This window comes from Mus caroli, unplaced genomic scaffold (genome assembly GCF_978045245.1).
Source record: "Mus caroli unplaced genomic scaffold, Mus_caroli_1 scaffold_13, whole genome shotgun sequence".
Taxonomy (NCBI): Eukaryota; Metazoa; Chordata; class Mammalia; order Rodentia; family Muridae; genus Mus; species Mus caroli.
The window spans coordinates 27,278,974-27,305,564 of NW_028227268.1; the positions used below are offsets into that span (position 1 = coordinate 27,278,974).

Below are 26,591 nucleotides of genomic sequence, written 5' to 3' on the forward strand. Positions count from 1 at the left end.
TTCTGGTGTGTCTAAAGACAGCAACAGTGTACTGATACATAAAAAGATAAATATACCTTTTAAAAAAGAAATAAAAAGAAAAATATAAATAAACAACAATATACTTTTAAAGGGTGTGTGTGTAGGGGGTGGGGACTAAGACAGCTGATCTGTGTTGGCTCCAGGCTAGAAACCCCAGACCATCTCAAGGAAGCACAGATGTTTTGGGGGATGGGTGCTCTCTCTGAACCCTTAACTTTTGCCCTCCCAGAAGCTCTGAACTCCAACTGCTCTTTGACACCCACCCCACCTCATGACGCCCCCATACTGTGTGTCCACTGACACTCAACTGAAAGGCCTTGGACCTGAGTAGACATCCCTAGGCTGTGTGGGGTTTCCTGCCAGTCCATCAGGTCATGGAGGAGGACACAGCTCTCATCTGCCTCTGACTCTTTCCTCTTCTTTCTGGCCTGAGATCAAGGCAACAAGCATGTCTTCAAAGGAAGTGCCTGACATTTTGCACAACCCATTGCTAAGAATGCAAAGGAGCCTCCCGCTACCTGCCGCCCTGCGGAAGTTTAAGCGTGTTCCCTAGACGGACTACTAGGGAATTTAAAGAAGCTGCGTCTGGGGCATTGGCTGGAGTGAGTGAGGGACATGGGAGCCAAGGATGGCAACAGTGTACATATCTCCAGGTTTGCCCCATTATGTACAGAACCATCCCTAACCTAAATAGCAGAGCACAGGGTGTCTCTGTAGCTCTGGCTGTCCTGGATCTCACTCTGTAGACCAGGCTGGCCTGGAATTCACCTGCCTCCTAAGTGCTGGGATCAAAGGCATGTGCCACCACCATCCCCCTAAAGATTTATTTTTGTATTTTATGGATCTGAGTGCTCTGTCTTCACGCTCACCAGAAGAGGGAAATCAGATCCCATTATAGATGGCTGTGAGCCACTGTGTGGTTGCTGGGTAATTGAACTCAGAGCTCTGGAAGAGAAGCCAGAAACTTTCTTGTCATGTAATACTGGGAAAATCTGAGCCAGGCCCAGTGGCAAATGCCTGTAATCCCATCACCCGGAAGAGGATCATACATATGAGTCCAGCCTGGGGCTGCATGGTGAGACCCTATCTCATTATGTAAATATGGTAAACTAAGGCTCAGTTTACTGATCTGTAAAATGGAGATAACAGCCCCAGGTGTACCTGAAATCCTAGCAGGAGAATCACTTGAGTTCAAGAGTTTGAGACTAGTTTGTTTGGGCAATGTAGTGAGATCTCCATCTGAAATAACAAAATAAAACCCCATGTCTTTCAAAGTCACCACCGTTTTTGCTGTCACTTTTCCACTCTCAACTCTATAGTCAGCTGCTAATCTGCCTTGTGGTTTCTACTCGCCTTGTCTGTATGGTTCCTGTAAATGGACCGCAGCATAAGCAGCCTTTGGTGCCTGTTTTCTTTTGTTCAGGGTGCGGTGGTGTGAATGAAGATGGCCCCCATAGGCTCATATCTGTGAATGCTTAGTTACCAGGGAGTGGAGCTGTTTGAAAGGATTAGAAGGATCAGGAGGTGTGGCCTTGTTGGAGGAACTGTGTCACTGGGAATGGGCTTTGAGGTTTCAAAAGCACATGCCAGGCTCAGTCTCTCTGTGCCTGCAGATCAGGATGTAACTTCTTCTCTAGCACCACCTCTGTCATGCCTGCTGCCATGCTCTCCTCCATGATGCTAATGGACCAAACCTCTGAACCTGTAAGCAAGTCCCACAATAAAATACTTTCTTTTGGGCTGGTGAAATGGCTCAGTGAGTAAGAGCACCCGACTGCTCTTCCGAAGGTCCGAAGTTCAAATCCCAGCAACCACATGGTGGCTCACAACCACCCATAATGAGGTCTGATGCCCTCTTCTGGTGTGTCTGAAGACAGCTATAGTGTACTTACATATAATAAATAAATAAATCTTTTTTAAAAATGCTTTCTTTTATAAGAGTTGCCTTGGTTGCTGGGTGGTGGTAGCAGTGGAGCACACCTTTAATCCCAGTGCTCAGAGGCAGAGACAGTTGGATCTCTGAGTCCTAGGCCAGCCTGGTCTACAGAACTAGTTTCAGGACAGGCAGGGCTAGGTGGAGAATTTCTGTTAAAACAAAACAAATCAAAAACAGAACAAACAAACCAAGAGTTGCCTTCCTCATGGTGTCTCTATACAATAGAACACTAAGACACTGTGTTTTCAAGGTTTGCCCATATACTCCACGCATCAAATTTTATGCCCTATTGCCAAAGAAAGTTTCCTATGTGGGTGAACCACATTTTGCTTATCCATTTGTCAATAGATACTTGGGTTGTTTCCATATTTTGGCTATTATAAATATTGTTGGTATGAATATTCATGTCCAGGATTTTGTGTAGACTTGTTCTGTTTTCCTTGGGTATAGACTCACAGGTAGGCTGAGTCGGATGGGATCTCTCTACCCAACCCTTTGAAGAAATGCCAGGCTATATTTTCTTATTCTTACTGTTAGAATTAGAATCAGATGAGGTCCTGATTTCTTCCTGCCTCCCGCCTCCCATCTATTACTTATTTATTTAAGATTTATTTATTTTATATATGTGAATATACTGTTGCCATCTTCAAACACACCAGCAGAGGGCGTCATGTCCCATTACTCCAGCCTAATAAAATAAGTCTTTAAAAAAAGATTTACGTTTAAAAATGTAAGTAAGTAAATAAAATACTGGGAAGATTTCTTTTTTTTTGTTTGTTTGTTTGGTTTTTTGAGATAGGGTTTCTCTGTGTAGCCCTAGCTGTCCTGGAACTCATGCAGTAGACCAGGTTGGCCTCTGCCTCCCAAGTGTTGGGATCAAAGGTGTGTGCCACCATGCCCAGCGGGAAGATTTTTTTTTAACCTTTTGTTGATTCCTTGTGAGGTTCACATCACGCCCCCCAATCCCACTCATCTCCCAGTCCCCTCATATCCACCCTTTGCCCTTGCAAATTCCCCCACCCCCCACCCCCAGGAAACACACGTGCAAACAAAGAACAAAAACAGCATAGAAGACACCTCACCATGGAAGCTGTAGTGTGTCACAGTGTGTCCCACAGCATAGCCCTTTGTCCACACTTCTTGCAAAGGTTCATTGCGATGAGTCATTGGTCTGGTTCGAGATATCTGGCTTCTGTGACATCAGTGTTGAACTCCTCCTCGGTTATCCTGTTGCTGCCCTGGGTCATGGAGATCCTGCAGGTTTGGAACAGCAGGACTGGCTCTTTCATGCTTCCCAGCCACTAGCAGATGATAGAGATTTTGAGGTGGGCCAGTTTAGAACTCTGCGTGTGGGCCTGGCTGGTAGCTGAGCTGGTCAGCTCTCCCTTATCCACACCACCAGGGCAAGCTCTCCAGCACTGCTCTGACTAGGCCACCCAATGCCACCATTGACAGGAGGCAAGGCCAGCTCTCCTGCTCTCACGCCCTTGGGGCTGACTCACTTGTACCCCTACCACCAGGGGTGACCTTGGTGTGCTGTCTAGGTGAGATTCAGGGCTCGCTTTCCTGAATGCTAAAGCTGGTGAGAGGCAGGGCTAACTCTCCTGAGCTCATGACCCTTTGAATAGCTTTCTCAACTGCCAGAGGTGGTGAGGAATGGGAGAATGGTAGGGGCATCACCTCTGCGCCCTTGCCACCCCATGGCACCCCTGACCCTTCACCTCTCACCCCACCCCACCCCCGCTATCAGGGCCAGCACCATTGTGCTGCCTGGATGAGGCACAGGGCTCATTCTCCCATGTGCTGCCGGTGGTGAGAGATGGGGCTAACTCTCCAGAGTGCAGCATCCAGTGAGGGGTGGGGCTAGTTCTGCACAGCCTGTGGACACCCCGGTGGTCCCTGGTGGCTGCCCTGACCAGGGACAGCTCCATGTTCTCTAGTGGTAATACAAGCCACGGACATTGACATCAGCCCCTGCTACACAGACTCAAACATGGCCCTCAGTAACAGAACAGTTCGACCTCACCATGGCCCCAAGTGGCATGGCTGGCCACTCATAGAAGGCTACTCCTCTCCACTCTCGAGTCCCCAGGTTCATCTCTCTTTGTAATGTTCAAGCTACTCCACTTCTCTTTCTCTCCCATCTGACCACCACATACTCACACACTGAGGGGGCTCTAGCTGTAGGCTAGCCACACAGCTGGCAGGGCTCTGGGTGACATCCCCAATCCATGCTATATGACACACCAGCCAGCAGGTGTCTGTCACCTGCCTGTGCTGTGCACTGGGGGGGGGGGGGTCTGGGGTGGCATGGTGGTCCGCAGGTCTCTGTCTGTCTGTCTTCCTCTTTCTGTGCTGCCTGGATTTGATTTGATTTGATTTTTATGAGTCTTCTACATAAAACAGCTGTCTTAGTCAGGGTTTCTATTCCTGCACAAAACATCATGACCAAGAAGCAAGTTGGTGAGGAAAGAGTTTATTCAGCTTACACTTCCACGTTGGTTGCTGTTCACCACCAGAGGAAGTCAGGACCAGAACCCAAGCAGGGCAGGAAGGAGGAGCTGATGCAGAGGCCATGGAGGGATGCTGCTTCCTGGCTTGCTTCCCCTGGCTTGCTCAGTGCTCAGCTTGCTTTCTTATGAACTACCTGCCCAGAGATGGTACCACCCACAATGGGCCCTCCCTTGATCACTAATTGAGAAAATGCCCCACAGCTGGACCTCATGGAGGCCTTTCCTCACCTGAAGCTCCTTTCTCTGTGATAACTCCAGCCTGTGTCAAGTTGACACACAAAAGCAGCCAGTACAACAGCTTTGGCCACCAAGCCAGGCATCAGGATGAACAAAGGACTGCCATCTGCTCTGTCCCTGACTGCTATCACCAACAAGGGGTCTCTTTCTCCATTGCCAGAGGGTACACGCATTCTTTTTTGTTTGTTTGTTTTTTCGAGACAGGGTTTCTCTGTGTAGCCTTGGCTGTCCTGGAACTCACTCTGTAGACCAGGCTAGCCTCGAACTTAGAAATTCACCTGCCTTTGCCTCCCACGTGCTGGGATTAAAGGCGTGTGCCACCACGCCCGGTGGGTACATGCATTCTTAACCACTGTACCATTTCTCCAGCTCTGAGCCTGCATGCTTTTAAGTTAGGCTGTTTGTGTTTTTATTATTGAATTACTTAAAAAAAATTCCACCTACAAATCTCTATAAGATTCATGAAAAAAATACTCTTTTAAAATTTTTTCTTTTTTTTTTGGTTTTTCGAGACAGGGTTTCTCTGTATAGCCTTGGCTGTCCTGGAACTCACTTTGTAGACCAGGCTGGCCTCGAACTCAGAAATCCGCCTGCCTCTGCCTCCCGAGTGCTGGGATTAAAGGCGTGCGCCACCACGCCCGGCTAAATTTTTTCATTTTTTAAATTTTTTTTATGTGCATTGGTATTTTGCCTGCATGTATGTCAGTGTGAAGGTGTCAGATCCCCTGAAGCTGGAGTGACAGACAGTTGTGAGCTGCCATGTGGTTGCTGGGAATCGAACCCAGCTCTTCTGGAAGAGCAACCAGCATTTCTAACTCCTGAGTCATCCCTCCAGGATTCTTTGTGATTGTTTATTTTTTTTAAATTTTATTAATAATTCCATTCGTTTACATCTCAATGTTACCCCACTTCCTGTTCACCCCTCCACCAACTCCCCCATGTTTGTTTTTTCAGAACAGGATTTCTCTGTGTAACCCTGGCTGTCCTAGAACTCATTCTGTAGACCAGGCTGGCCTTGGACTCAGAGATCTGCCTGCCTCTGCCTCCTGCCTCCCGAGTGCTGGGATCAAAGGCGTTCAACACCAACACCTGGCAAATTAGGAATTCTTATTCTCTCATGTCCTTTATATTTTCTTTTCTTGATAATGTTTTCTTGAAGCACAGAAGATTTAAGTTCTACTTTTTAAAAAACAAACAAACAAACAAAGTCTTTCTGAGTTCCCACGCCGGCCTTGAGACGGAGTTCTTCCTGCCTCAGAATCCCAAATGTTGGCATTGGTTGTGTTTGTCACTAAGCCTGGGAGAATGTCCTGTGCAGTTTTTATTTATTTATTTATTTATTTATTTATTTATTTGGAGACAAGGTCTCATCGTGTAGTCCTGACTGGCCTGGAACTCACAGAAATCTTCCTGCCTCTGTCTCCCTCATGTTGGAATCAAAAGTGTGAGCCACTACACCTGGCCTGGTGTGTGTGTGTGTGTGTGTGTGTGTGTGTGTATAAGCCTGCATGGGTGCATGGGTTTATGTGGACATGCAGGAACCTGTAGAGGATAGAAGGTGTCAGATCCCTTGGAACCAGAGTTACAGGTGGTTTTAAGTACCAACCGAACCTGGGTTCTTTATAAGAACAGTAAGTGCAGGCTGGGTGGTGGTGGTGCATCCCTTAAATCCCAGCACTAGGGAGGCAGAGGCAGAGGCAGAGGCAGAGGCAGAGGCAGAGGCAGAGGCAGAGGCAGAGGCAGAGGCAGAGGCAGAGGCAGAGGCAGAGGCAGAGGCAGAGGCAGAGGCAGAGGCAGAGGCAGAGGCAGAGGCAGAGGCAGAGGCAGAGGCAGAGGCAGAGGCAGAGGCAGAGGCAGAGGCAGAGGCAGAGGCAGACAGAGCTCTGTGAGTTCAAGGCCAGCCTGATCTACAGAGCAAGTCCCAGCACTATACTACCATCTTAGATTTTAATGACGTTCAGTTGAGTTTTTCTTTTGTTCCTTGTGCTTTTGATGCGATAGCAAAGAACTATTACCAAATCCAAGATCACAAAGATCTACTCCTATGTTTTAAGAGTTTTGTAGGTTTAGACCTCATATTTATGGCTTTGAACCGTTTCTTTGCGCTGACTTTTGTGCAAGATTTGTAGTAGGGGTTTGGCGGCATTCTTTTCTGTGTGGTCATTCAGCCCTCCCCTTGTGTGTTTACAAAGCTCAAGGGACTCTAATGCCCTGGGAAATGCCAGCCTACCAAGACCTCAGGCCATGTGACCTGAGAGGGCTGCTGCTCTGGCCACAATGCTGTTCTCCCATCTACTTTGCTTATCACCATGACTCCGCTCACCTCATTTGTACCAAAATATATTTACTGAGCACTGCCGTGTATTTTGGCTGAAATAACAAGTTAGGGAGTGTGTAAAATAATGGGGCCACTTTGTCAGAACTGGAAGGAACCCAAGTGGTGGGGTGTGTTCCAGGACAGCAACTTGCTTTGAAGGTTTGAAGCCTCTAAGACTCACCCGGGGTCATCAAGTGGCACAGGGCCATGTGGGCTAATTACTCCCTACACAATGCTTTTGACCCCGTGCTGGCTCTGCACCCCTAGGCAGGCAAGGCCTATTCATTGAGGAGGTCCCCTGTGTCAGGCCCAGTGCAGATCTTCTGAAGCTGAAGGGACAAGATCCCTGGAACCTTGCCCTAGGTCTCTCCTCTAGGGACCTTGGGCGGGGGCTAAGCCTGGCAGAGCTATCTTGGGCTCCTAGAACCTCCCTTTTCCGAGCACCCCCTCCATGTAGGGTCATCCCTTGCCTCCAGCCCAGCCTTCTCTATTCCCTTAGCTGGATGGAGCACTGAGAATGTGAGGCAGGCGGCAGGCAGCCAGGGGCACAGGGCGGGCCGAGAGGAAAGGCCCAGGTCCGGGTCATTTCCTGGCACCCTTGTTTGCCGCGTGCCCCTGACTTCTGGTGGCTGTTTCCGCCCCGCCCACAGCCTCCCTGTCTGAGTGGGCAGCCGGCCTGGAACTGGAATCCTTCCACCCTTGGGGTCCTTACCTCAAAGCCCAGTCCCTAGACGCCGGTGAAAATGTACCTCCTGAACTTGGACATTCACTGACCCAATCAGGGCGTTGGCAGCTGTTTTGGGAAAGGGGATCAACATGGCTTACCTCCCAGGCTTTTTGTAGACCGTAAAGGAAATGTAGACGCTCAAAGGGCTGACGCAAGGAGCCGTTCACTAAAACCCATCATCATTCTTTCTCAGTCAGCGTCTCCGCATTTTCTTCCTTTACAAAGTCTTCCGGAATGCCTTTCGGAACTCCCTGTCACCACATAGGGGTCTTAATCTGAGTCCTGGGGTAAGCTTTCTGGGCTCTTATGTGATGGGGACGGGGCACCTCTGACAGTAGCCTATGTGCTGGTCAGCTCTTAAGTATCAACTTCCTTAAACCTGTGGGGGGCCTGCAGGGAGTGCAGTTCTCAACCGAGCACAGCACGCTGTTCTCTCCAATCCAGGCAGAGCCTTGTGGTCAGAGCTCCAGGCATGGTGCCTAGGGAGAGGGTCTGAGGTTTGCTTTCCTGGTGATCCTGGCTCTTAGAAGCAAGTCCATCACACCCACCTTCACTCTTACAGTTACCATTATCATCTCAAATAAAAATGCCAGTTGTTAAGTGACTACTTAGTGCAAGGCACCGTACAACTTCTAATACACTGCAGTGAATCTATAAGACACGATGGTTTACTTAGGAAAAGTGAGGCACAGAGAACACACACACACACACGTCCAAAGCTCATAGGTGACCAAATATGGCAAATGCTTCTCAGAGTGGAATCCATGGTAGGGCGGGCACGCAAGAAGCCGGGGGAAGGTGGGTTTCTACTAGGCAGGAGAGGACTGGAGCTTGTAGGCAGAGAGTACCCAAGTCTTGAGAAAGCAAGAGCAGGCATGAGCATGAGGTGCCACCTGCTTGCCTGGGTTGCATGGGGCGGACAATAGGGTCACCAGCGGAGGATCCCATGGTGACTGGGAAGGGATTGTTCTGTGTCTCATCGAATCTGCGGCTTGAGGGGGAACAGACTGGTCTCCCAGTGTCCAGGTGAGACGTCTCCAACAGAAGTGAAGTGAAGGCCTTGGGCCAGATGCCAGGGGCTTCCCTAGTCCGACCGGAGCCAGTCCTCTGGAGTCCTGAGACTCAGGCATGGTTGTCATTCTTTGCAGAGGAAGGGACTGGAGCTCTAGATGGGTTAGAGTCGAATGCACACTGGGCTGAGTCACTCCCCTCTAAAATCCCCCACCCCAAATCTGTCCCATCCCATCCCATCCCATCCCATCCCATCCCATCCCATCCCATCCCCCAACCCTGCTGGCATCCGGCCAGGACCTTGGTCCTCTTTGCACACTGGTGGGTAGGGTGGATGTCATTTGTGGACAGGAAAACAAGATTATCGTAAATGAATAAAGTGGAGGCAGTCAGGCTGCAGCCAGGCCACCTAGAGAGCTACACTGGACTGAGGGATTCAGGGCAGTATTTAAGGGCCTGCAGGAACTGGCACCCCTGGGGAGGCTGTGTTGGTTTAGCTTCCTGTGGAAGCCAGGCCGGCCATAGCCTGCTCAGCAGCACAAGGAAAGAGCTTTTTGTTGGTGTGTGGATCTAGACTGTCATAGGGTCCCTCTGGGCTCTGGACTCTTTGTCCCCATCAGCATCCTGGACCTGGTCAGGTTGCCGCAAGCTTGGATTTCTATCTAGAAGGCCCTCTTGGTCCCACACTCACAACCCAGACTCCTTCCCCTGTCTCCGCCCTCTCTCTCTCCTCCGCATCCTTCTAGGTACCAGCTCCTGTTCACACATCCTAATCTAAACATCTCTCAAATCCATCCACATCTCTATGACCCCTCATCCTCTCACACCTCCATCCCCTCACACACACCTGGTCTCCTTGATGCTCTGAATAATCTCCAGGTTGTCAGCTTGTTGCCTGAAGGAACCAGCTAATGTTCCCTTTGGGTATCGACTGATGAAGCCCTATTCGGGATGAAGCACCTAGGGCTACCTGAACATGGCCCCCAGGAGTATCTGTGCTTGTGGTTTTTACTGTCTACTCTTGCTTTTATGGTCCCCTCGTCTCTCCCATCGCATCTGCCTCTCTTAACCCTTGTCTTTTTCACTGTAATGGAGGTGAGGTGAGCTCTGTTCTGTGCTGTACCCCAAGAATACAACCGAGAGCAGTTCTGCCATTGAGGGCATAGCCTTGATGCCCTTTCAAGCCTCACCTGAGGGGTAGAGTGGGTGGGGTGGGGGATGGGCAAGAGAGAAAGAGTCAGAAAGTAAGACCTTCATCTAAGTCCCCATGGACTGCCCCCACCGGACCCCACTAAATCTTTCCTTGTCTCCACCCGCTCCCAGGCTCTGGTCTTTCCTCTCTCCCCCTTCTCAGTGGTCTGAGTCATCTGTGCCCTGGGCCCTCATCTCTGGCAATGCTGTCATATCCTGCCCACTCCCTGCCAGGGAGGAGGAGGGCTACCCCTGCTAAGGTGGGACTCCCTGCATCTTAATAGGTGTCCTCGACAGGCCAGGCTTCACCTATCCCAGAGAGGTCCTATTGATGAGCTTTTTTTGTGTGATTCTAACAGGAGAGAGCATGAACCAGAGGGGTGGGCGAGCTGAGGCTGGCTCCCAGCTCCAAACCCACGTGGGGCCAGTCAGACTTGACCACCAGTTTCAGGCTTCTGGGAACACAGTTTGTGTTTCCCATTTAGCCTGACCTAGGATGGCTACCTTCTCTGCTCTGCACCAGCTTGCAAGGGGTTTTCAGGTCAGTGGTATATATGTCCACTGCCTTCCTGCCAGGGGACCCCAGGATGGGAGGAGGAGTGGGAGGAGGGGGGAAGAAGGGGAGGAGGGGGAGGAGGACGTGTCTACCTGTATTACTCAGGCCCTAGGTTATGCAGAGTTGGCCAGGAGGAGGAAGTGAGTCAGTGGGCACAGCAATTCATGCCTCCAAATTCTGACTTTCCTTTTCAACCCACTGAGCCAAAACGTTTGTCCCAACAGGATCTCGGGGTGGGGGAGGGGCGGGCGGCGGTGGATGTTAAAGAGACAGAGCCTCTCGCTCCGTTCCATCGAGTTTGATTTTTTTTTTTTTTTGAGGGTGAAAGGTTATAAGAGCATGTGGCTGACTGAGGCCAGCTAGACGTATGGGAAGTTGAAGACCTGCTGAACGTCAAGGGCTGTCACAGGGCTGGGAAATACAGGCGTCATCACAGGGAATATGACAGCTGGCCCTAGGGTGTTAATGACTGAGCCCAGGGTTTGCTGCTTTAAGAAACCTGTGAGTTTTGGATCTTTGTTCCCAATATACAGATAAGGAAATTGAGGCTAACGGGAGGGAAGAGACTTGTTTAAGGTCACAATCCCACCACTCTAATAACCACACTGCCATCTCACGCTCAAAGTCAGTGCAAGGCCTGGAAGTTTCCAGTGAGTGTGTGTCTGTGCTGTTTTGCGTTCGTGTGACTGTAAGGGGGAGAGTCGCTGAGAGTGGAAACTCACAAAAGATTTCAAAGAACAAACAAGCGGACATTTTCCAAGTGCTCGGGCAGGCAAAGGGCATCCCTGGCAGAGTAGCCATAGGTGAAGGATGGTGGCCTGGCTGGTCTTGTTTGAGGAATTCCCCTGGGAGTGGAATGAGATACAGTGACAGGCTAGGGTAGTGGGGGGATGGGAGGAGCAGGCTGCAGATGAAGAGGGATGTGTAGGGTCTGAGGCTGTAGCCTGGGGGGGACTCTGCAGGGGTCATCAGCAGGTAGAACAGTCTCCCATAGGGGTCATGGGAAGGTGACCCCACTGGAAGAATGGTGGGAGGAGACAGTGAGGGAGAACCCAAGAGAGCAGGGCTTTGAATGAAAGGCAGAGGGCCAGCTCAACAGGTTATGGCTACCACCCTGAAGAGGTCAGAACCATGGACCAAAGCTGACAGGGACTCTGTCCCCCTGAGAAAGCGTCCTCTGAGAAAGAGGGTGAGAAGAGCCTTCCAAGAGATGGAGAGACTGAAGCCATGTTGGAGTGGTAGGAGAGAGCCTTGATAACCCAAGGTCCCTGCTCCAGAACAGGGCAGACAGGTGACTCAGAAGCTGTGTGTTCTAAACTGTGACCCTGAAAAGACACAAGCTAAGAGAACTGGGGGGCTGAGAGCAGGGAACCAGCAGGAAGCAGGAGGAAGAGGGTTCCCTGGGGATCTGGGAGGAACTCCGGAGAGCAGAGAAGTGAAAGTGTGAAGAACACACTGAGGTCAGCGGGATGCAGTCATTGTCCCAGTGTGCCACTGAGCAAAAGGAACAGGCACCAGGCTTCTAGCTGGGACACCTGAGAAGCAAGGATATCTAGGAGATCTCATTGTCTTCCACCAGGACTTCATTCAGCAGCTGCAACTAGGTTGCCGGAGCTTGGCAGGTCGCGGGGTGGTGGTGCTGATTCAGGTCTAAGAGCCGTGGTCTCATAGTAAAAGCCAGGGAGAGCCAGGCATGGTAGCACATGACTGTAATTTCAGTACTTGGAGGGCTGAGGCAAAGAGGATTGTGGGTTCAAAGATAGCCCAGGCAACACAGGGAGACTGCCTCAAAAGGGAGCCAGTGGAGGGGTCAGCAGGCTAAGGCACTTGCTTCCAAGCCTGATGACCTGAGTTTGATTACAGGTCACATGCACACTACATACATACATGGGAAATGAAGAGCCATTGGAACAACTTTTACCTAATTGTAGAGGAGACACAACAGTTAGGTGTAATGGCGCAGACCTTTAATCTCAGAACTTGGGGGTCCAAGGCAGGTGGATGGATCTCTGAGGCCAACCTGGACTACACAGTGAGACCCTGTCTCAAAACCAAACCAAAACCCAAAAGGAGAACCCATGGACATAGGTTTTCCCGTCTTGGTGGCATTTGTTTTTGTCATGCTCGAGATGGAACTGGAGACCCCAAGCCAGGCGTCACCCTAGAATCTGCCTAGAGCTCCCCTCCCACTTTTTGTGTTGAGACAAGGTCTTGCCATGCAGCTCAGGCTGGCTTCAAACTCACAACCTTCCTGCCTCCACTTCCCAAGCACCGAGATCTCAAAGAGACTGACCATGCCCAGTAGTTTTGTAATCTATATCCCTGCCTGAACACATAATTGTATTTCTTTATTGTGTACCTGTGGTCCTTTTTGTTTGCTTGTTTTATTTTACCTTCGTTTTGTTACTGTGACAAACACCTGAGAGAAACAGTTTAAAAGAAGGGTTTATCCATTCAGTCTCAAGGGTTTCAGTTCCTGGCCACTTGGCTCCTTTGCTGCTGGGGTGTGGGTAGGAAGAACATCACAGGACTCTCTATTCTGTGGCACCCGTGGTAGAGTCAGGCAGCTTACCTCATCACAGACAGGAAGCAGAGAGGCAGGAAGGGGCTAGGGCTGGATATAGCCCCAAGATGACGCAACCGGTGACCTACTTCCACCAGCCGGGTCCACCCCTCAAAGTCTGCATCACCTTCCAGAATGACAGCTCAAGCTAGGGTCCGGAGCCTGCGGTGACACTTCATATCGAAACTGTAACAGTAAAACACATAGGTTCCCACAAAGAAGTCTAACTCCTAAGCCACGAGGACCTCGGCTTCTCATAGGGTAAGACCGGGTGCATTTGTTACGTAGATTGCGCAGACCAGGAGGATGTATTTGTCAGCCACTGGTGAGACATAGGCAGGTAAACCACACATACCCTCTTCCTAAGGAACTTATTATGGAGAAAAGGACCCGCATGAGGAGTCAGATAGCCCTAGGGGGTGGCTGGATCCAATCATATCAGAGAGTGTTCACAGCTGCTGTACCTTGGCCATCTTGGTGAGTTAAACTGAAAACTGCTTGATGCCTCTGCCACAGGGCTCTTAGAAGAGACCACGAATAAAGAGCCGGGTCATAACACATGCTCAATAAATATCAGGTCCCTTTCCATGTACAAGTAAAAGATTCAGGAATTCAGGCACACAGGCAAACCGATGTGAATATATCATAGCATACAAGAGAACATCTGCAGAGAGATATCCTAGTGAGCAATTATATAGGGACTTTCCACCCCTAGTGAAAAAGAGTGAGATTGGGCGGATAAAGTCCCCACCTGCCCAGATTTTCCACCTGAGCATAGAATCTGGCCACTAAAAACCAAGGGAGGTCAGCCCCCCAGCTCAATACACGCATATGCACACACCCAAGCATGCACGAATGCACACATGCACACACAGCCTGTGGGCCCAGCAGTCTCTCCTCAAAGGGACCATCCTGACTCTAGAGCAGATCTCCATTAGAGTTAGGAGCCACACAAGAAAGGAGAGGGACCTTGGGACAAGACAGTGTGGACACAAGGCTATGCCATAGGCAGTAGGAGGAAACCCTACTGGAAGAGGCTGGAAGACTGAAGGTGGCCAGCTGTCAGGAACGTTTCCTTTGTTTCTGGGTACCTCACTAGGTTCCCATGAGCCACTGTGCAATAATGCTGAGCCCTCCTGCTCCTTGGCTCTCCTATGTCAGCACCCCCACCTCCAGCGCCTGACGTCCATTTTCTCACTCACAAACTCTTTGCCCTCCCTCTTTCCATACCCCTGTTCCTATTCAGCCAGTTTTACATCTTTATCCATCATTTACTTCTTCTTGAGACAGGGTCTTCCCTATGTAGCCCAGGCTGGCCTGAAACTTACCAGTTAGACCAGGCCAGCCTCAAGCTCTCAATCTTCCTATCTCCCAGTGCTGGAAGTACAGGTGGCTACCATTACATGTCTTCCATAGTCTCCACTGTTCCATACTAGCCCCTCTATGTGCTGGCCATGTCAACTTCATGCTGTAACACCACCCCCACCCCTTATTCTTATCCCGTACAATAAGCATGCTGTTTCTAATAGCCTCTCTTGCCTCACACACATCAACCCTATAACACAAGACACTGTCAGTTTAGCCTGTTTAACATTAAGTTCCCAGAGTGCTTTGCAGAGGCTGGAAAGATGTCTCAGTTGTTAAACACTAGGCTCACCCCCCCCCCAAAAAAAAGACAGAGAAGGGGGCCAGAGGAAGTCCTTGCTGCCTAGTAGAAATCTTCACCTTTGTTAGTCCCAGTGGGGGACTCCACTCTAAGCTGATACAGAGAGGGATTTTTGCCTTGGGGTTTGAGGTAGAGAAGGCTAAGTCTGGGTCAGTGGAGAAGGAAATCTGGTATTCAGGCTTGGCCACTCCTCCCTCCTTCCTTCTCCACTCCCTCTCTCCCCCCCAAGTCATGTGTATCTTCAATCTGAGTCAGGGAGTGACTTGAGTTTAGGGTCAGTAGCAGAGCTGGTCCCTTTGCTTCTACAGATCCGAGGAGGCTTGGGACATGAGACACGGTGGATGCTGATGGAGAATACTAAGAAGGCATTTTGTCAAGCCCTTTTGCTTACTGGATGGGATTCCAAGGCCTGGGGTAGGAAGGTGGCTTTGCTCGGGTAAGAAGACAGATTAGTCAGTGCTCGGCCCTAGCAGCAGGCCACTATGTGGCCCTGTGATTCCTGCAGCAGCTGACTGAGGCTGTGTTGTCATGCTGGTGCGAACACAGCAAGCGCCCCAAGAAGAACACGGAAGCCGCCTTCTGAGAATATTGACATTGTCATTGTTCCAGCTGGGAAAACTTTACCCTAACTTAAGCCAACGACTACATTTCTTCTTTTGAGGTCTCCCAGGCCTGCTTCTCCTTTCAGCTCCTCTTCCTTCTCCCGGAAGCCTCCCTGACTCCTACACAGAACACACAGCTTGCCTATTGGTCACCTGCAAAAGCTGAAGGGATCTCATCAAAGGTTTCATTCAAACGTCAGGGCCGGATGGGACCACTCACGGACCAAGAGGTTTAGTTGTTTACATAATGTCAGGTTCTGAGGTCAGCAGCTCCCAAATGACTTGGGAGCCGGGGAGGAGAGTAACGTGGATTTTCACTGTGGTTGGGGGTGGTGGTGCAGGTTCACCCGGGGAGGGGCTCTGTGACCCTCCTTCCCTCAGACAATGAAGAGTAGCTCCATCCATTCTTGTGGGCTTGTCCAGGTGTGAGCCATTAGGGACAAGAACAGGGAGGGGCTAACAGGCTATACATTTCAAAAGCTGAGCCGAGGCCTAACATTTTCCACACATCCTGTGTTTCTAGGCTGATCCATTCTCCACGAGGAAGAGCTGACAGTGTAGAGGCAACCGGAGGGGTGAGATGTGGCCCTTGAGATAAAACACTCAGGAACAAAGAGTTTCAGCCTTACAGCATGGAACTGGGAGTTCTTGCTCCAGATCTCCAGCCTTGACTTAGGCAGCCCATGTCTCCCTCCACCCCAGTCCATCCCCCATAGGTCTGCTTGACACTTCCCACATTCCTCAGCTGGGTCTGTCTTCTATGGCTCTCTCAGCTCTTGCTCCCACATTCCCTCTGGACACTCCTTTAGACTGGAAATGCCATCCCTCGTCCCTTTCCTGCTCCTGGTCCCCAGATGGGACATGCTGGTCCTTCCTGTTTGGGATGGTTTACTAGATAAGGCCTGGCGTGGAGCCCATCTGTCATCGTCACATGACTCAAAGCTATTTTGGGCCAGACCCTTGCCTATACCAAGTGCCCACCCTGGCCCTCCTGGCTCTGGCTATCAACACTCCTCTAGGAGTAGGGCCAAGAACCAAGGGAGCTACCCAGAAGGGCAAACGCAATGGCTCAACTTCCATCTAGCTTCCTGTTCCTTGACCCCAGATGTCTTTGGTAGCTCTAGCCCACAAGTCAAACCATGAGAGACACTGAGTGGCCCTGGAAGTCATAGCTCAGACTAATAGTGTTCCAAGGGCAGCCAGGGACAAGCGTCTGCTCTCAAATGCCACCGAGAAAACTGTTATCGCAGCTGCTCTTGTTTAGGTATGTCTGACTGTCTGAACAACATCTGCCTGGAGTTTGTCTCTTAAAGACACAGCTGTGGTCAGTGGCTCCAGTCCCTGCTGTGCCTGACTCCTTTCCCATGAGCTGTGTGACTTTGGACATCCAGGTATCCTCCTGAAGTGCTGCTCCCTCACGAGGCAAACAAGGTCGGCAGTCCTGACTTTCAGAGGGCACCCAGAAAGATGACGCGAGTCTGGACATTACATGATTTGTAAGATGTGACGCCAAGCTTCAGAGGCCTGCCCACCTGCACGTTAACCCCCACTTTCCCCATGGAGAAGACAGGAAACTGCTCAGCCTGGGCCCGTAGCTGGGGGATAGGAGCAAGGTGGGAGTCTGAACGGATCCTAAAGCCATTGCTCCTAACTGTACCTGGTTAAGGATGCTTGCTGCTCAGTAGCCAATATTCTGAGGCTGGCCTGAGCTACATAGCAGAAGTCATACCAGGCTGTCAAGATGCCTCAGCATATAAAGTGCTTGCTGCGCAAGGCTGATGACCTGGGTTTGACCTCAGAAAGCATGTAAAAGTGGAAGAACCACCTAGCCCGTGAGGTTGTCCTGACTTCCATATGCAGACTGAAGCATGTTCTATAGGCTGAGGGAGTGGTCTTTGCTGCCTATGGCTTACATCTCTGGGGGTTTTGGTATGTTTGTTGTTTTTCCCCCTCTGCCCAGAACTCTACGATCTACTTTTTCTCCTGGGACCGGTTTCTGTACCTTCCTAAAGCAGATAAGCTTCTTATTGGGAGCTAAACAGCCCAGTAGTAAATATGCATTGGTTTGTACGCAATGACAGAGGAACAGGGTTAGAAAGGTTATCAGATCTTCTGGTATTTGCAAAGCTAAAGGAAGACAGATTGTTTAGCAGTTACCATTTTAACCAGTTAGGCGGGGCAACTAGAATTCGCCAGGCCAAAAGGGAAGTAGAAAGTAATGGCCGAGGACACTCCCATAGGAGAGGCTTGGTCACACCAAGTCTCAACAAAATCTGATTTGTCCTAAGGGTTAATCATTAGCATAATGGTTAAGAAGGGTTCTGGGGTTAGATACCGCACTATTAGAACCCTAGCTGTGTGGCTTTAGCCGAATAGCGAATAGCGTAACTTCCTTGAGCCTTGGTGTTCTCATCTTAAAAGCAGAGCTAATTCCCTGATGACTGGTCTAAGGATTTCATAATCTTAGACCGCGCCTTCCGGTGGCTCACCTCTGCTTTCTCATCTTTCTATTTAACTCCAGGCTCATCTGGGCTGCTCCTGCATCAATGTGGCCACATGGGGCTGCAAAGATTTCAAACTTACTTTATGCAGGGAAAACTGCTCCCCCTGGTCCCTCCAGGGCTGTGTCTGATGAAGAGACATCTCTGCTCCCAAATGTAAATAGAGTGACAGGTACAGACCTGGATTTACATAGTGGTGGCAGCGACAAACTGTCAGTTATTGTCATGAGCAAAAGGACATCCTGGTCTCTAAGGGTGCAAGAGATAAGATCATCTGTGTGGAAATGATTGTACCTTTTAAGGTCACAATGTCTAGATAGGGAATCAGACCCAGAATGAACTGGCTCTTCAAACACCAGAGCAGAATCCCATTGCATGAGTTCATTTTCTGCTTTCCCTTTTCCTTAGACTGGTGGTTGTGTTGATGTGTGTGTATACACATATATACTTGTACATATGTATATTGCCTTGAAAAAGTAGTATTTGTAAAGCAGTTAGCAAAGAACACTTATTTAATTATAAAAACATATAGAAAACGATGCTCACGGAAAATGAGTCTTGTTCTGCATTAGGGGAAATCTGAGTTAGACTGAAAAAAAATCCATACACTCTTGGAGTTCCCTAATTCTTTCCCGGATAGTGAGATCTTTGAGCTTAGCCCACCTGTCTCCACCCGGCATCACACCTGTGGGGGTTGAGGTTCCATTCACTGCTCTTAGAGACAAAGGCTGCCCTTTGCTAATTATTATTTCTGATGGGTTGTCATCACCACCGCTAAATATCTGTCTGGCTTTGCGGAGGAGCCGCTTCCAGCAGGGAACAGGATGAGAGGAGGCAGGTGGGCAGGAGAAATACTCCTACATACATAACATTGAGGGTACTTAGCACGAAGAAGTTAAGTCCGGAGACCCGCAGTCACCTCTTAGGGACTCACATCACTGCGGAGGTCCGCATTCCAGGCAGCCGAACACAGTCGACCGTTCTCCGAAGAGCCAACGCCTGGTTTGTCCAGCGGGGATCGCGGTGCTGGCCGTGCCTTGAACGGCCTTTCCAGTAGCAGCCGCGGCAAGCGCCAAGCAAATCCCACCTCTGGCCCCGCCCGTCCAATCCGTCTTGTACGGAAGACGACGCTCCTAGGAAGAAGCTCTCTGCTGGAAGGGGAAATCCAGGCTTTAAGGGTTCCCGACAGGTGTCTGAGAGAGAGGGCGGAGTCGCGATAGGAGAGATGGAGAGGGAGGGGCGGCGCTGCCCCTTTAAGAGGCGGCGGCCGAGCGGGGACCTTTTCTCTTTCCCCGGAAGGAAAGCGGAGCCCGGACTGGGCGCGCAAGGTGGGGAGGTGCGGGGCTGGGCGGTGGGGAGGCGGGGCGCGCTGGGGAGGATCCCTCCCTCCTGCCCTCCTGGTTATCGAGGGCTTGCCGTTCTAGATCCTCCACCTAGCCGAGGTCCAAAGAGCTAACACCTCCAAGGGGGCGCGGCCGGGACCATCTAGGGTGTGGGGTGCTCGGAGCTCGGAACGGTGACCCGTCCACCGAACCAACGTGAGAGTAGATCCACGGATCTGGAAAACGGATTGGAAAAGCACCCGGAGCAGACGTGAAAGTGACCCGGACTAGGGTAAAAAATTGCCTGACTACCGGTGCAGCGGCTCTGCGGGCTCGGGTGTCCTCTGGTGGCGCCTGAAGCAGGTGAACCGTTCATCACTCCCGGTGCTGAGCCCTCTAGCGATTTCGCCCGGCCCCTTACGGCCCGGCCCGCAGCCATGGGCCCCGGCCCCTGCCGCGTGCCCCGCGCCCCTGGCTGGCTGCTCCGCGCTCTGGCCTTGATGGTGGCGGCTTGCGGCCGGGTCGCCTTCGCCTTCAACCTGGACACCCGATTCCTGGTGGTGAAGGAGGCGGTGAACCCCGGTAGCCTCTTCGGCTACTCGGTCGCCCTCCATCGGCAGACTGAGCGACAGCAGCGCTACCTGTAAGTCAGTCTGGCGGCGGTGAGGTGGGGTGCAGAGAGAGGGGTATGTGCGCGGATACCTGACCTAAGCTAAACTGGAGCCCTGGGCCCGCTGACTTCCAGGCCTGCTGCTGCTGGCCTTTCCTTGTGAGCCAGGATTAAGAGGGCGGGTAAGACGGCAGCCCTCCGATTGTGGGGCTTGGCGGCAAGTGGAGGAAGGGGGTGGGGGAGGGGGCAGTAATCATGGCAAGTGCTGACCTGGCCAGAACCTGTCTAGACGCGGCCGCTCCACATTTCAGACATCTTCGGAAGTAGGGTCTTTGTTGCCCAGCACCCTGAGAATCCAGTACCTAACATTAGCTTCTTTCCCGGACTAGGAGAACTCTGTACATTAAACACCTATTACATCGCTCTTCCCCTCCTCCTTGGAGAGAACCGAAAATATATGTGTTCAAGTCCCTATTAGCCCTCTCATTTAGCCTGTGGCCAGAGCAGCCACGCCCTCTGCAGAACCAGGCTGGACCACACTTCTCAAGGGCTTGGCATTGCAGAGTGAGGTGATGAAGAGGCTGGGCATTCGGAGCTGTCCAGAGACTTCCTCTTACCCTTAGAGGAACGGACAGTAGAAGACAGAGGAAGCGCTGTCTTCTACTTCGAGGCCAGAGCCCACCCGGAAGCAGTGGGGGTACTCCCACCAGACATCTCCCTGCATTCCACAGATTCATGTTGAATCAGCAGCCCTGAGTGTGTTTGTTTTGGTTTGAAGAGGGGAATGGTGTTTTCTCTTTTCTTCTGCTCTTTGCAACAGCTGCAAGAAGCGGGAAGAGCCCAGCAGAGTGGAGGAGGGGAGGAGATTGCATCCAGCCACCTGCCCCTCCCTGAGCACACTCATGCCCAACGGGTTATGTCCAGGTGTCTGAGGTTTCTCTGCATAGGTTCTGTGTGCTTAGGTTGGCTAGCTGAGGGAAGAGGGTGACCAGAGGAGGTGAAACTGCCCAGGAGGGACAGTGATGATCCATCATATAAGCCCCTCCTACCTTTTTGAGCTGGGTGGTCTGCCAGGCATTTACTCCTGCCTGGCCTCTGACAGTTCCTAAATCAGAAAATGCAGTCAAGGTAAAAAGTGTTGAAACTTCTCCCTGCTCTGACTGGGGCCTGTAGAAACTTGAGGAAGTTTGGAATGTTCAAAGTCCAACTCAACAGTCTTTGCCTCTGTCCTGCTGGCCCAGCCCTTGTCCGTACTGCCCACCTGGACTTAGTCTCTACCCTACCTGGCCCCTGCAGAAGAAGGTGGATCCACCACACCCTTCCTGTCCTGGCTGGGCAGATTTAACCTTCTACCTTTCTGAGGCCCTCTGATAATAATAGTTAGTTGCTACAGCAGTGCTGTTGCCTCCCCCAGCCCAGTCCAGAGTTCTCAGATGTTCTGTTGTTGAATGTGCATGGCCGGAACTAACACACTAGAAGAGATTCTGCACATCTCCCGCTCTGTTCTGTGACCTTGAGGACGATATGATATTACTCTCTTGGGGGCTGGCCCCCCCCTCACCCCGGATGAGCTTGTACCTGGATCTGTGTGTTCCCTCTTATCTCTGCTGACCTGTGAGAGGCACCTGACATTGTAGAGAGAAAAGCAGAGTGTTCCAGTTCCGCTGCTGTGTCTCGGCTCTGGGTCTAACACGTGAGCCTTAGTTTCCCCAGCTCTGGAGAACACATCTTCTCAGAGTTAGTAATATTTTAGTGTGATAGTGTGTCTAGAATGGTCCTGGAGTGTCCAGTCCCCCAGTAGACACCAGTAGGCTCTGGGGCTGAGACTGGATAGAGATGTACTTCTTTCACCTATGAGTCTTACCCAAGTTGGCCACATGGAAGGCGTCTGCTTTCCTCTCCTGGCAGCTGCATTGAATGCCGAAGCTCACAGACCTCTGAGGGCAGGTGGTTCTGACCAGATGGGTCTTCTCTGTCTTGCCCAGAGCTGCTTCTGAGTCTTGGCTCTGTCTTCATTTTACTGAGTTCAGCTCTCCGTCCTTTTGGGAGAAGCAGCTGGGATTCACTAGAGCCAGATGTGTAGCCAGATGTTAACAGCTGCCTCAGTGTTCTAGGGAACTAATAGGTCAAACTGCAGCCTCAGATTCTGTCAGTCTCATAGAGTCCTTGGGAGAGTGCAGTGGCTCGCGGTTCTTCCTTTGGGGTCTGCTAGCTGTTCAGAGAGCCCTGAGTGTATATGCACAATCATGGGGTTGCATATAGTCCCTGGGAGATCAGGAAGGGCAAAGCAGAGCTTCTGTGTCCTCAAAGATTTCAGCCTAGAAGTGGTTAAAAATTCAAGATAGACTTTTTATCTCTATCCTGGGGTACCCCACCCGTAACCCAGGTTTTTCAGAGCTCAATATCAATATCTGATAGTAAGAATCTGAGGCAGTCAGGTGGTGGTAGTGTGTGACGTTAATTCTAGCACTGCGGAGGTAGAAACAGGCGGATCTCTGTGACTTTGAGGTCAGCCTGGTCTACAGAGTGAGTTCCAGGACAACCAGGGCTACACAGAGAAATCCTATCTTGAAGAAAACAAACAAACAAACAAAACAAAATAAAACAAAGCCAAAGCCTCCCCCAAACAAAAACAAAAGGCAGCAACACCCCCCCAAATGGATAGACCCCTCACTTTTTATCTATCTATCTATCTATCTATCTATCTATCTATCTATCTATCTATCTATCTGAGACACGATCTCTTAGGTAGCTCCGGCTGGCCTAGAACTTGATTTGTAGACCAGGCTGGCCTCAAACTCAAAGAGATCTATCTGCCTTCCTTTGGCTCCCAAGCTATGGTTAAAAGCTTGTGCCCTCCTGTCTGGCTCACTATTGTTACATAAGCCCCTTAGAGGGAGAAGAGCTGCTCCTTTGGGAGGTGGTAACTGACCCTTCCTGCACCTGCTCTGTTATTCCCTCTTGCTCTGGCCTGACCCCATTGGCTAGGTGTGAAGATTCCTCTGGGCTCTGTGCAACCCCCCTTTCACCATTGGTAGTGAGGGTGTCTGGGAAACCTAGGAGGGAGCGGCTCCTGGAAATGAGGTCATGCCTGAGGTAGGCAGGAACCTGGCTCACCTGCTGTGTTCTCCTGAAACATGCTCCCTGGGCAGGGCGTGTTCCTGGCAGCCTTCACGGCTCGTGCCAATAGAAATGGCACAGCTGCTGTGGCTATGGGCACAAGGCCTGCATGTGGTTTATCCTTATCTGCTGGCTTTCTCCAGTGGCCATTCTAGGCCAATGAGCTTTAAGATGGGAAGGAGGTAGAGGAGGGCTGATCCTTTGGAGGAAGAATTGCATTGGCATGCAGTGGGGGATGCCACAACTCAGAGAGGAAGGCAGGAGGTGTGGCAGCTTGCTAATAGTCCAGGCTACATAGTAAGACCCTGTCTGTTGCGGTAAAGGGACTGAGGTTAGACAATTCAAAGGGTCAAATACGGATACCTACTGAAAAGCCAGGGAAGAGGAGAAATGAGAAAATCAGCTTTATCCTTTTCCTCCTAAGGTCCCGCCAAGACAGTCCTCTCTCCATCTTTCTCTCCTCCCTCCGGCTCAGCTCGGCTCGGCTCGTTGCTCTGGTTCTAGGGCTGAGTCACCAGGGGAGAGGGGGCTGGGTGGGCAGCATGAGGAGGGGGAAGGGAGGGTGGCGAGGGCAGCAGTTTCAGCCGTCATAGGAGAGCCTCTGGGGAAATGGCTAAATCAGGCAGCCTGGCACAGAGCTTGCATCCACAAACGGACTTACCTCCTACCCAGGCTGGAGCAGCTTTTGCCTCGACTCCTACTCCCACGCCTGTATCAGAGGTGAACAGTAACCAAGACCCCAAAGAAATCCCTGGGGGCTTCCTCAGATCTCCCCATGGGCGCCACCCCACTCCACCCCTAGAAGAAGATGAATTGGGTAGACTTTCTTTGAGTGCCACCACACTCCGAGAATCCCTCTTCCTCTTTAGGGTGAGCCAGCTTGGTGCCCTGAGTTCTCTTGGGTTCCATTGTCTGGCCTTCTCAGATAATGGCATTTTCTGTGCAGTTATTCTATAGTTTTGAACTGCTTGGGAGGAATGAAGGTGTAGAGGGCTGGGCAGAGCCCCACTCCTTGCGCTTGGAGCTGAGGGGCTCCCCGGAGGCCAGGAGGGGCTTTCTAGTTGGGGCCAAATGAAAGGGTGAACAGGCAGCTGTTGAGAGCTCTTGGTCTTCCATTTCACCCATCCATTTCTTCCTGAGGTGCTCGCCGCTCCCCACCTCCTCCCCGCCCAGCTTGACTCCAAGGAGGGAGGAGGTCCTATCTCCCAAGAGCTCTGTCTAGGCATCTCCACTTGTCTCTGCCCCCCTGACTGTGGCTGGAAGGTGGGTTTAGTGGTGGCCTGGAAGAGATCTCTTTTTAGATTTTGTTGTTGTTGTTATTAGTACATAGTACTTTACATTTTCGTTTACATACCACGAAGGTTTGCTCCAGTCTAGGGATTCCCTAACCCTGACCTTACACATACCTGGCTTTGGCAGGAGGAATGTGAACCCTACCCTCTGAACCCCCTTCCTCCATCTATCTGTGTGCAGGCCTCTGGCTGTAGACCACTGCATCCTGGGCTGGGAGCCAGAGGGCCTTAAAGGGCCTCTGAGTGGGCCAAGTAGGAGCTAAAAATACTCCAAAGGGTGTGGGGGAGCTCCCGTTGGAATCTCTCGGGAGGGAGGAGTTTAGGGATTAGGCACTGGCCCCTCCCCAAGTCCCCACCAGTGGGCACAAGGCTGGCACCACTCAAGAACAGGAATTCGAAGGTTGTATAGAGTTTTATTCTAATCCAGCCGTGGTTTGTGCTTGGCTCTGCCTGTCCCATACTGCAGAGGAGCTAAGAGGAGGGGTCGCTCAGTTCCCTCCTGCTCCTCAGACACCTCCAGCTAGACAAATTAGGCAGGATAGTGGCAGCCATGATGGTAATACTGCTTCCCAGAGAGCCCTTTCATCCACTGAAGCCTACAGGCTTATTGTCGGAGCCCCACTCCAGCCAATCTGAGCTTCTTCTAGACCTATCTCTCCCTTCTCCCCAGTGACCGCCTACTATCCTCGGGATGTGGAAGGTCTACTTCTGTTCTGCCCTCATTCCTTCTAAACAATGAAGTAGTCTGTCCTTTCCTCTGTGTGTCAGGTTCCCAAACCTGCAGTATTGGAATTCCCGGGTCCCTGGAGAGTCTGGAGTCAACCTCAGGCCAGGGCTGGTACCACAGAAATCCGGAGCAGCAGTGTTGATGCGCCCACGGGTGCCTTCTTAGTCAGAGAGTCCCTTTGCAGAAACCCATTTGTTTCCCTCCAAATCCTGGAACAGAGAGTTCACTTGGCGTTCCCGTTTTATAGTTAAGACCCTCAAGACTCACAGGGAAAGGAAATCACTCTGGAAGCAGGGCCCTAGCTCAGGCTGAGGTGTTCCTTTCCCACAGGCCCTTTCTTCTCTTCTCTCCTTTGTCAAGCATGCCGGGGGTGGGTGTGCCAGGGTAGTCAGGCAGGTACCCTCCCTAGCCTGAACAGAAGTTGGCTAATGGCCTGGCTGTTTTATCTCTTCCCTTACCCCTCCCTAGGGTGCTCAGAACACTACTCTGTTTGGGGAAGCTTTGTCCCTGCCCTTAGGAACAGCAGCCACTGAGGGTGATGTCTGAGCTGCCTGTATGAGATACAGGTCAACCCACTTCCTAGTACCTCCAGGCAATGCATTCCTGACTCCTTGTAGGTGGAGGCACCCCAAGTCCCAGCATGCCTGGGCCCTGCCCTGCCTACTCCCTGTAGGCCTCACTCTCAGGTCCAAAGCAGAGCTGTAGGTACAGCCATTGCTCAGCAGTTCCATACTGGCCAGAGGCCTGGAGCCTGGGAGCCTCGGGGCCACAGTGTTGCTGGGATAAACCTGGGAAGTGCTGCTATCCAGAAAGCTGAGTTGGCAAGAAGGTGGCAGAGGGCATGTTCAAAAAGAATATTGATAGGGAGAAGATACAAGGAAAAACTTGGGTCTGAAGCTAGACTGACTGCCCCAGATACTATTCATATAGCCTGTGGTAGTTAGAAATTTTCTTTTATAAATACCCAGGGATTGTCTGAGATAGGATTTCAGGACTGATCCCCTGTCTGCCCTGCCTAAGTCACCCTTTTGGTGTGGGATGGGACTCCAGGGTCCTAGCCCCCTTGTGGGAATTTCTTGGTGTCCCTAAAGGTGGATTCGGAGGACAAGGTGACAGATAGCTCTTGTCCACTCCGACCACTAGAACCCTGTTCTTGGGCCACACTGGTATCCAGCCCCACCCCATACCGGCGTGCCTGTCTCGAGGTGGGGGTGGGGCCAGTGGAGGCTTCACTCAGCTCACCTGGAAATTTCTGCCTCCCAGAGCTATGTGCTTGAGAGTCTCAAGAGGAGAGATCCTGGCTTCCAACAACCCATCCGTCCTTACACAGCTTCCATCTTCTGCCTTCTCTGATACCCCCAGGCCTCGAACTCATAACTCTCATTCCTTCACAACTACCTTTACTTTTGAGGCCAAAGAATTCCTTTAAGAACCCACACCTGGGGCTGGGAACGTAACCTCATCTGGTAGAACGCTTATCTGGTGCTTTTTCTGGAAGCTCCGGATTAAATTCCTAGCACTACCTAAATCCGGGCACGGCGGTACATACCTGAAAATCCAACACGTGAAAGGTGGAAACAGGAGGGTCAGAAGTCCCAGGTCATCTTTGGTTGAATAGGGAGTATCCTAGCCTGGGCTACATGAGGCCCTGTCTCAATAAGAGAATGAAATAAAGAAAA

At 51.1% G+C, this 26,591-nt stretch overlaps 1 protein-coding gene and 1 long non-coding RNA gene across 3 annotated transcripts in view; one reads left to right on the forward strand and one right to left on the reverse strand.

Moving 5' to 3' along the window:
• Positions 1–8,449: 8,449 nt before the first annotated feature.
• On the reverse strand, positions 8,450–19,175 carry LOC147001413 (uncharacterized). Its single transcript, XR_015044984.1, has 3 exons — positions 18,776–19,175; positions 13,082–13,258; positions 8,450–8,916 (listed from the first exon to the last, which is right to left on the reverse strand). It is a non-coding gene; the product is annotated as an uncharacterized LOC147001413 (long non-coding RNA).
• An 11-nt stretch (positions 19,176–19,186) lies between these two features.
• Positions 19,187–26,591, forward strand: part of Itga3 (integrin subunit alpha 3) — a 31,773-nt gene continuing 24,368 nt past the window's right edge. Inside the window, exon 1 of one of the 2 annotated variants that reach the window (XM_029483933.2) lies at positions 19,187–19,806. In XM_029483933.2, the coding sequence (XP_029339793.1) occupies positions 19,601–19,806 (206 nt within the window). In that variant the 5' untranslated portion in view covers positions 19,187–19,600. The remainder of the gene's footprint in view (positions 19,807–26,591) is intronic. The other variant, XM_021175585.3, reaches the window with a different exon arrangement.